The sequence below is a fragment of the Montipora capricornis genome, chromosome 3, assembly GCF_036669925.1.
Source record: "Montipora capricornis isolate CH-2021 chromosome 3, ASM3666992v2, whole genome shotgun sequence".
NCBI classification, from domain to species: Eukaryota; Metazoa; Cnidaria; class Anthozoa; order Scleractinia; family Acroporidae; genus Montipora; species Montipora capricornis.
In genome coordinates this window covers 14,889,758-14,900,889 of record NC_090885.1, presented here as the reverse complement: position 1 = coordinate 14,900,889, position 11,132 = coordinate 14,889,758, and the positions used below count along the sequence as shown (strand labels likewise).

Below are 11,132 nucleotides of genomic sequence, written 5' to 3'. Positions count from 1 at the left end.
GTCAAGGCATTAGTGGGCTCAGAGAGGTACTGAGAGGTACTCAGAAGAATGCAGAAAGCTGTCCTGAGCCACACCCTTCACATGGCTAAAACATTCAAAGTGATGTGCTAGCCGCTTGGACACCTATGGGACGCTAGTGAGACAATACACAATTAGCGCTTTTCAGATATTATTCGGATAGATATTTTATTTTATTAATTTTACGCAATATTATTCCTATCATGCAAATTCGTAAATTTTGAGATAATACTGGCTGCGTTCACACACCCAGTATTTGTGATTAGCACCTGGCATTCAGGAGTTTTAAACTGCCATGTCAATTATAATGGGACATGACCATCCACTGGGATATTGTGTTTGTTGATAAGGAAACCAGAGGTCAAGATTCTAGATATGGCAATTCCTGGAGATACTCAGGTGAAGCAGAAAGAGTTGGACAAAATGGAGAAATGCCATGGAGACTGTGGAATAGTATAAAAGTCTGTGTGGCCCCAGTTGTAGTTAGCCCGCAGAGCAGACATTTTCCCTCCTCATGGGGGAGAAACACATGAAGAAGCCCTAAGAGTGTCTGCGTGGGAGGCTAGTATCCTTAGGAAAATTCTGTGTTTTTACAAATTATAAGACATGGGAGTTGGCCCTGCTTGGAACCTTTGGCTATTGCTGTCGCCCGCTTCCAAGCGAGACATCCCAGATTCTTACATCAAATCTGTGGTTTCAGTATTGGACATCATAATAACAGTAATGATGAAGAAGATACATTAATTTAGAAGAATTTTTGCAGACAAATGATAGCCTTGCACAAAGATCTTTTAATAATCTCAAATGCCCATCCAGTTGGAACTTTTATCCTCTTCCTAATGATCTTAGATGCTGCATTGCATTAAAAACTAGACGGGCCATGAGCGTAAACAGGGCTGCCTGTGGTACATGTTGCACAAAAAACAGAAGGCACTGAGTAGGGCAGTATTGAAGCCGCTGAAACTGGATTTTTCCAGGAATAATGCTGAAAATAAATAATCGAAAAAAAAAAAAAAAAAAAAGCCTAGGAATCCAATAGGTACTCCTGGTAACTCTTACAATGGGAAGATCAGGCAAGGGGATCAAGCTGGAATGTATCCATTTTGACTTCAGGGTGAACTATTTACACAATGAGGTTCAGTGACCAATCAAAACAGAGTTTGTAATTGAACATCCTAACATGTATGAGATGCAAAAATAAACTTGCAAACACGTGAACCTGATTTTATCACAAATTATAATGCTGACAAACACAAAAGCGAAGGAAATGGTTAATAAAATTAATATGAAGTTTATTTACCATCTGAATTATTTTTCTGCCAAAACTTTTATTGAAACAAACAACATATTTGCTATTAGAGAGAAGAAAAAACTTCCCATTTCATTGCATGTATTCAAACAAGCAACACACAACTAAATGAATTTCCCAAAAGTGTTCAGAATCAAGCTCTTTACTGAAGAACATTTCCTTGAGTAATGAAGCAAAAATCGACAAAATTTGTCTCAAATATTATTGTTGACCAACAAGAATCAGTCAAATTTCCAATTGTTTTTTTACCTGGCCAATTACAGTGTACTTAGTTTGAGGTTGTTTCGTCGTCAGACAACCATCCCGGTCTCAAAGGGTGTGAAAAATCGGATCTGTTAGAAACTGAATTTGGGGGATGCAATTTGGAAGCCTTTTTCTTAAATTAATTTACAAGTATGATTTTCAGAACCTTTAAAAAATTCCCAGTCCAAATGCTATTCAGTGAAACCTGGCCAAAAATAATGTACCTTTTAAACCATACCTCTCATCAGCGGATTAACATTCTTTAATACCTGTACCATGTTACTTGAACAAATCATTTGAGTAAACTTATGCAGTTCCTCTATGAATTCCGGATTCAAGATTTTGTTCTCCTCTCTTCTCCAAGGTTTTTTATACCAATATGAATTTTAATTTTATTCACTACTTGCACAATCCCATAATACACCTCTATTACCCCCCAAAACTTTTGCATAACCATTGTTTGCAATTTCTCCTGGAACATGAAAATGTCCCAAGAGAAGTCGAAAACAATGCCTATGCATTTTTTTTTTTTGGGGGGGGGGGGGTAAAAGAGGTGTATTATGGGATTTGTGCAAGTAGTGAATGCAGAGGACTCTAAGAAAACTAAATAGTTACTATGCTTACCTGATCAGAAAACAAAATCAAAAGGTTCAATACAACAGACAACTTGTGGAAAGAAATCTTTAATGACTGATAGATAATATAATTATTTATAATGTATAGTTGTATATTACATTATTTCGTCGACAGTAACAAACTTAATCAAAATATTGGTTAAAACCTCACTGAAATAATTATGGACTTTCTTTATATTTTTGGCAAAGCTTTGTGCTGTTTGATGAAGACTCAGTACAAAAATATGAGAGGTTCAATACACCTTATTCCAAAGTTGCCACCATTTAGGTATTATTTTGTTTGATTGCAAATTCAAGGTTAAATAATCAGTCTTTTGAATTTTCAGCTTAAGAACGAGGCAACAAGGGTTATTTTGCAAACAAACAAAAGAATACAAAAATGACGGCCTTTTTGGAATAAGGTGTATATTGGATTTACAGTTTGCAACAAAATACTAAGACTGTCTTCTACTCTTAGTTGCAATGACAGCAGTTGCCAATTACCAGAAGTGGCATGTCAAAAGTGACATCAATACCTTTTCGTCAAGTTAAAAAATATCCATTGCACCCAATACTGTACCTAAAAGCATTAACCATTTTTACGTTATTACTACTGAAGATTTCATGAACCTTTCAAACCTCTAGTAGGGTTAAGCCAAGAAATGTTTCCAGACTTGCGACTTATTTATAATATAATTATAACAACAATAATAATATTACTACACGTGGCAAAATTCGTGAAGAAAACTCGTTTCTTTAAGACTATTGGCAGAGTGAGCAAGACACCATGAACTCAGCATGGTTTACAATGAAAATCCCTAAACAGATGGAAACCACATTCTTGGCTGTTGTTGTGCTACTTTGTCAGTCATGCTATCTGAGCACAATCTTCAGCAAGAAATAATTAGTCTGAACAAACATAACTGCCTAAATTTGCATTCCATCAAACTTGACCTTACCCCATTGGCTGACAAAAGGTCATAACAGACTTCCCACAATTATATTTTAGGTATACATATACAACAAGTTTCCCAAGTTTCTTGATGTTCCTCTTCCATTGAGAAAGGAACTGTTTTTAGTCTCTAAGATGGAGGAAACTGTCTATTGCTTGCAGGATGGCACATCCCAACTCCTTTTCAAGAAGCAATGGGATTTACGAGTTCCCTTGCGTGTAACCTGCGATCAGGCCAAATTGAGCATCGCTCTCATGTCCTCTTATGTTGGCACTCGATAACGAAAATGGAACCTGATTGCAGGTTACCTTGTCTGATGAACAAGCAAGGCTGCTGCCTAAGAAAATTTTAAAGGGGCCCTCAGAGCTAAACGCTGAGAACTTAGGAGCCCAACATATGAAGTGAAAGGTGTTGCTGTGAAAAATTAAGGCGCCCAGAGCTATTCTTTGGGAGCCCCAGGCTACCGGGTTCCTGTTAGGCAACAGCCTTGACAAGGACAGATACCTGTACTTTCTTCTGACTAAATTTTGATTCTGCCAAAAAAAAATCTTTATGACCGATCCCTTGAAGGATAAAATCTTGAGGGATTCTTGACAAAAGGGCAAGATGACATCTGAGATGTTGTTTTCAACTATTATAGCACAGTAAGGTGGGCTACACAAGCAAATCATTGATGTGTTTGAATGGCCAAAGATGTCACACTTTTGCCAACATAATACTTAAGCTCCAAATGTCGAAGCAAGATATCTTCAGCACAGTTAAGCTGTACTGCTCTTAGTTGATAATAAGTTAAAAATCTTATTTCAAAAACATTAGCTACAAAACCCTATCCATGGCCTTTTATGCTACTTAGCAGCACCAATTTCTAAACCAGTAGAAACCACTTCAAAAGCATATAAAAATTTAGCAAACTGGCCTTCCACTACACGTATACAACAACGTTAACAGCATTGAAGATCTAATACACATAGTTTATAATTTTATGATGAACATACCAAGGCCATTTAATGTGACGTGTGTGTGTAGTTTATCAGACTGAATAAGAAACACTTCAAGTCTATTATAATGCACAGGTATTACCAGTTCCAAATTGTCAAGTAGAAAAGTTAAAATTTCCAAGGGAGTTTGATACAGCTGTAGCTTTGATATTCTAGATTTAAATGCAAGCCAGCATTTTGAGAAATCATATACATCAGAAATGTTCCTTGTATCACTTAAAAGAAGAAAAGAATCATATCTGTAATAATAGTAGTAATAATAATAATAATAATAATAATAATAATAATAATAATAATAATAATAAAGTAATTTTGTGAAGGAACAGTGTGATGAGCCAGTCAGAAAGAAAAGAACAGGAAAATGCATGCGTGTGCAAGTTGCAATTTCAGTCCTGCTTCTCATTCGTTGAAAAAGTGGCAAGAATTTTAAGTTAGTCACCAAGTGTAACATTGCAAAACTCATGCAATATTATCATGAAGCTACTTGGACAGTTGATCGAACAAAAAAAACAAAAACAGAAGTCAATATTGAACTTGCACACCACATCACAAGTCATTTCAAATTATGCTAAGAATACTGCACTTGTCTTAATTTTAATTATCTTATACAGAACTTGTAACTGCCTTGAGTGAAAAGATGGTTGGCGATAAACTGTAGCTTTAGTCCTTTACAAGTCGGTAGATATGATGCTGTGCACCATGTTCACTGGTCGATACCTCAAAAACATAAGCCAGACACAACAAGGTCTCTTGGGTTTCCCTGTTAGATATCACCTGAAATACAATTAAAAAAAAAGGCAATAGTTAGCCACCATATCAATTATTTGGACAAGGTTTACCGGTATATTTTTTTAAGCTTTAAAGGCTGCTTTATACTGGAAAAAATGTCAAAAGCACAACAACTCTGTAACATTTTAAGTAGTAGTACTTAGTTTGAGCAGACCAAAGACCCTAATACAACAAATTAACGTATATGTACACATTGCCAAGGATGTCCAGGGGCCTCCACTGTGATCAGCCAGCCCCTCGACAGTAATTAATGCTCACATGGCTAGCAACCCAGCCGTGAGACCCCACAGCCAGACATCCGAGCATCCATCACACTGCGTTACATGTAGCAGGCGGCTTTGCAAAACAACTTAAAACAAATAGGGGGTACAGATATCTCCTTGCGTAGACATCTTCTTCAAACCATTTTAGTGTCCTTTCTAATTAAAACATCAATTTGAGAATTATTAAATGGTAAAAATGTACCTTTGGAGTGGAGTGGTTGGAAAGTACGTCACATGGGATGCAGGAAAGTGACTGACTACAAATTTTGAGTGCATTTTATGGCTTTTTTACTACACACTCAGCTTACCTGCAAGATGGTGAAATTTTCCAATACACTGTTCATCATGTATTTTTCGGGGAGCTGTTTGAGCTTGTGAACGAAGTTGATCATGTACTCACACATTGGAGATCTGTGGATTCGGTAGACAAACCGATTGTTTTCATAGTGGCCAAATTCAGTCTGCAAGAAAATTCAAGACAGTATAATTACTTATTATATACATTGATCCAATTGTTATTTAAAAGTAACCTAGTTGTTGTTAACCCTTTGAGACCCAAAGCAATAAGGCCTGTTTACATGGAGGTGGAGTATGTAACCCGCCTAGGGGTTGTTGGCCTGTGTCACAATACACTGCCTTTGGCGGAGGCGTTGGAGAATTAAACGTGATAGTAAGAAGGCAGTGCAGCACTGAAAAGTTGAAGCAAGAGTAGCTAGTTCACGAGAGTAGAAGAGCATTAACCGCCAAAATGCATCCTTTGGCCGCCTTTTTGTCTGTTTACGTACTTGGCAACTGTGCAGTAGCCTTGAGAAAGGTCACCCAGGACCCTGGGATGGTAAGATTGCAAGTAAACATGAACTTTATAATTTTTTTCAACCACATCTGGGCGAGTTACCCCACCTACCCTGGTTACCTCACCTCCAAGTAAACAGCCCCTTAGAGAGAGTAAACTCTATAAGCGTAACTATATTGGGAGTGAAAGAATTATAAACTAGGGTATCTAATAGATATTAGTGTCACCCAACTAGTGGACTAATGCAACTCCTGCATTTTGATTGGCTACGCTACTAGAGGACTAATAGTCCTCAAGTAGCGAAAAGCGTGACGCTTTCTTTAGTTTTATTCCCAAATAAATATTTCTTTAACTTGCATTGGCTAGCTTTGTTATTGCCTTTCCTGTCTGAAGAGTTGGGTGATACTAAAACAATTAGACCCTTCGCCCTCAAGGGCCACGGGTCAATAGCCCATTCGGCTTCCCCATGATGGGCTATTGACCCGTACCCCGCAAGGGATACGGGTCCAATATTATTGTTAAGTAATGCTGCGGTACATTTTGTTGAAAGTGACAACAATAATTTATCATTGATACCCACAGCAATGGTGTATTGAAGTCAGTGGGACTTATTTTAGTTTGTTGAGGGAATGAAAGAATTGTCAATGTACCAAAATTTAACCTGGACCACCTCCTATCCAGACCTCGATGAAGTGGAGAAAATGCAATGCATTCTGATAAAAAGTGGTGAATTTGAGAATCTATTGCTGCAGCTAACATACTTTTCCTTAATCCAGATTACGCTGCTGCAAGCTCAGTCCCTTCACTCGCTCCTAAGCAATAACTTGATCATAATTAAAACAAAAATATGGAGTAAACATTTACCACAGGGTTTGAAAAAGATTTATAAGTATTTAATTTGAACTCACCTCCACCTTCTCAACCACTTGCTTTCCAAAGGAACAAACTTTAGAAGAGCAAGTAATGGTCATGTTTTCATTGGATTCGTACCTGCATAAAACAATGACACCTGGTCATTATCAAGAATGAATTAAATTTCTATAATTTCTGCAGATGATTTCCCAGGTTGAAGAATTATTAAGGGATCATCAATGAAATATATTACTAACCAACAAGACCCTGGCCTTGGGTAGGGTTTAGAAATATATTATTTATATTTTTTGAGGGCACACAACTGGAGGATTCCTATCATAACCATGCGAAGATTTTTTACAAGCTATAGCTAACATGGAGATGGAAGGTTGACAACAGTTACTTACGTGCTTGACACACCATAAAACGCGCCAGCCTCATCATGGATGTTTGTATTCAGATCGGCCTGAGGGTGAAATTGAATGATGAGAAAGTGAGACAGTAACTTATTAATCTACCCCAATTTTCTCCTGACTTAAACAAAAATTTTTGTTCAATGGACATGTCATAGCCATTGATCATGAATTATGCCTCTTGCATGTAGTAAGGCATAAAAGACCAAGATGGCAGTTTTCAAATTCCTGGTTTGCATGCAAGTCTTAATTTCCTTTTCTCCTTTTCCCCTCCTTTCCCATTTTTGTTCTGTCTCCCTCTTTCACACTGTAAAAGCACTCTGTATTTCTATTAAATAGCAGATGAACACATTTTCCTCATTTTTCATAGATCTCCATTTTCAAACAGCACTGTCAACTGAAAACATTCTCACAACCCCAAACTCTTAGCCCTGCCTCAAATTTGAAAGAAAGACGCAGCGGTTCACGTTGCAAAAATTTCATTTAGACAATGTTGAAACATACATTGTGTGGACCTACCCAGAATTTCACCAAGAAAAATACAGCCTGTGGTCCTTTGTCATAAAGTTCCTTCAAGCCGCCTTTCTTTTCTGGAAACTTGTCATAAATTTGACGAATATCAACAGCCTGTGTTCATGAAATACACAAACAAATAAAGAAATGAAGATACGTAAACCTACACAAAAAATTCAATAGAAACAAGTAAGTTTGGAAATTAATATCCGTTAAGAAAAAAAAAGTTACCAAGAAGAACCCCCAAACAATACCAGAAGAATGATGACTACTGATTTTGGGCAGTACTGTGAGAGTAAATCAGTGTGTTGTTTGTCTGTTGATGTCATCGATGAGTCGTTTGTAGGGTGCGGGAATAACACACTGATTTGCTCTCACAGTACTGCCCAACGTATTCTACTATACACGTACTGTCCTTAGACCTATAGACGGATCAAAACGCACCTATTGTTTAGTCTTCCCAGCCAATTACATCTAGGCTTAACTGACAGTCGACCAATAACATCATGAATAAGTTGACCAATGACATCTACGACCCGAGTTCTTATAGTATCTACTGACGTTACACAAATCACTCGACTCTGAAGATGACTTCTGCTGAGGTTGTCGAAACGTCAGTCAATGTCATCTCAAACAGTCCTTCTCAGGCCTACACTCACCCGGATGATCGTACTTTACTTAATGATATGACTCCTGGGTTCAAACCATTTACAAAATATAAACTATGTGACCTAAATCAACAAAGCCATTTATATAGGAACTCTCAAGTCTTTAGTTGTAGTTGAACTTTCTGATCTTCTCTATTAAGTGCTTCTATTGTTTTATGCCCCAATCCATGGACATATTCCCAGAAACTATACATGTATTTACAATAAATTATTGTGATAAGACATTTTTTTTTCTGTTTCATCCTGGACAAAAACTCACCTCAAGATGAGGATCCCCCAGATCAGTATTTGGCCCCAAGTGAATAAACAAATGTTTATGGCACTGAAAAAAGGTACAGATTTTTTAGCCAAGTCAGATAGTTTTATCAAATTAAAGGTGATTTAGATGAGGCAGGGTAACAGACTGATGTTTGCGCAAGAAGTACACTTTGTTTCATGGCGTCAAATATTTCTCAGACATTACGACCTTTTTTCACTGCGTGAAATATTTTCATGGTGGTTGTGACCTTTTTCACGGCATGAAATATTTCACGGTGGCCGTGACGTTTTTCATGGCGTGAAACATTCCAATCATTTTTCAACATTTTCACAGCAACGACAGTGAAAATAGCCATAGTGTGAAATTTGTTTATTAAAGCCCCCTTCTCGCGCGAAGGGTCACAAATTGATAACATGACTTCAAAAAATGAAAACACAATAATAATTACAGTACTTACAGACTCTGGATCCATTCTTTGTTGTTCAAGGAAAGCAGACAGCTCAACTATTCGCAGTGGCTGCAATACATGAAAAAAGATTTCAGTCTCTCCTTCAAAGAATATTGCCATTGGTTATAATAAATAAAAGATTCCCACTTCATACCCAGAAATGTCATATAAAATGAAACTCTCAAAACCATCATTTTTTCTTAAACAAAATACCACAAAACCAAGCCTCATCAGTCGAACTTGCCAAATTGAAAAGAATTCTCTTGCTTTAAAATGAAGTTTTAATATCGTATTTACCAGTGTATAAGTTGATCCAGTTTATAGGTCAACCCCCATTTTTGATGGCAAAAAAGCATTTTCTTAATTTATTTGTTAAATGTTCATGGGATACTAATCTTGCATTCTTCGATTTCTGGAACTGTGGATACACAAAAAATAAGGGCCTCAAGTGATTAATAGTTTTGTGGTTCAGCAGTTGTTGTATATGCAGGCATTTTGTCCTTGAGTTTCGAAAAAGTTGTTCAAGGATAAAGGGCTTTAGAGGATAAACACAACATCACAGAAGCAGGAGTCAATCTTTGAAAATGACTTCAAAAATGATGCAAAACGTGCAAGGTTTAATTGGTCCTTGATTTATAATATCTCACATGACAAACAAAAGCAAAAACTCATAAACCAAACAGTACGAAGTTTGCAAAGGGCATTTAAATCAGCCAGGCTTGTAAGAATAAAAACAATCATTGCCAACCAGCACTTTCAGGCAACGTGAGTGACAACAAACATGAGGTATTGCGCCAGGTTACTAAGCAGTTGAACGATTGTGTTTTATTTGAAGAGACAGAAAGGTCTTTTTGAGCTTTCCGCCTTTGGTAAACAAAAATTTCCAGTGTCTATTTCATATTTGTGCTAGTGAGTATCTTACACATTTAGAGTTGGACAAATCTTTTTTCATTTCAACTGGAATTGCTTACATTCATTTTGAAGTCTTTTGTCTGAGGAGTTTGTTATGCCCAAGACATCATTTATTTATTATGTTAATTTTGAATACATTATTTAGCTGCAACTCATTTCTAAATCTCTGACCCGTGCATAAGTCGAGGGTTATTTTTGGAGCATCTTTTGAGGCCATAAAAGGTAACACGGGTAAATACAGTAGTATCTAACTAAGGCTTTTTCTCAAAACAACAAAACAAAACATTTCCCTTTTAAATGCCAATAAATTAGTCAACTCTGTTGGAAGTGATTTACGGGAATTCGTACAGGAGAAGAAAGAAGATAATATGTACTTGTGAAATATACAAAAATTTGTCGTAAAATTGTTGCCCTATATTGCGTTGTCAGCCATTTTGATTAGCAAACCAAAATATGAGCCCACAATACTTGTGTGCACAGAAACTGCTGAAAATGGTGAATGATCAAAGAAATGGAGTTGTGCACATAGCATAGCAGCTAAATTACACTACACGTACAATTGTAAACCCCATCTTCAGATTAAAAGAAACTTCACAGAAAGAAACAAAACAATTCTTGTGATTTCTTTATTTACTTTCTAAGCAAAAGTAGCAGCAAAGAGGCAACTGCTAACCCTTGTGTTTCGAAAGAGCAAAGGTGAAAACAAGTCGCAAATTTGCAACTTCTTCAGTTATTTTAGTCGCAAAGGGAAAAAAATCAGTGGCAAATGTGACTTTATTGGTCGTAATTTCAAGCCCAGTAAAACAAAATAATTTTCATTTGAATGTGCAGTTTTACTTACCAGTTGATGTTCCTGAACAGCTGTGCGTGGAGGCCACGATGAACCGCCATGAGCTGCGAAGGTTGGAGGAGTGGATGAAACTGTCCCACTGGTATATGAATGACTCCTCTGAAGAAACATTTAAAAAGACAAGCATTTAGGTACACTCAAAGCACAGTCATTACGATGTTTGTGTACTTGATTCCAAAACAGAGACTGAAGTACAGTACCACTCAAAAGTAGGTTACCACCCTCATGCGCGCTACA

At 37.0% G+C, this 11,132-nt stretch overlaps 1 protein-coding gene across 3 annotated transcripts in view; it reads right to left on the bottom strand.

Annotated features, from left to right (window-relative positions):
• Positions 1-2,237: 2,237 nt before the first annotated feature.
• The window catches only part of LOC138042337 (transcriptional enhancer factor TEF-1-like), a 25,370-nt gene continuing 16,475 nt past the window's right edge, over positions 2,238-11,132 (bottom strand). For all 3 annotated transcript variants that reach the window (XM_068888194.1, XM_068888193.1, XM_068888195.1), the window contains 8 exons: positions 10,887-10,994; positions 9,143-9,202; positions 8,686-8,748; positions 7,765-7,872; positions 7,240-7,298; positions 6,889-6,970; positions 5,496-5,648; positions 2,238-4,909 (listed from right to left, as the gene is read on the bottom strand). In XM_068888194.1, coding sequence (XP_068744295.1) covers positions 4,796-4,909; positions 5,496-5,648; positions 6,889-6,970; positions 7,240-7,298; positions 7,765-7,872; positions 8,686-8,748; positions 9,143-9,202; positions 10,887-10,994 — 747 coding nt within the window. In that variant the 3' untranslated portion in view covers positions 2,238-4,795. The remainder of the gene's footprint in view (positions 4,910-5,495; positions 5,649-6,888; positions 6,971-7,239; positions 7,299-7,764; positions 7,873-8,685; positions 8,749-9,142; positions 9,203-10,886; positions 10,995-11,132) is intronic.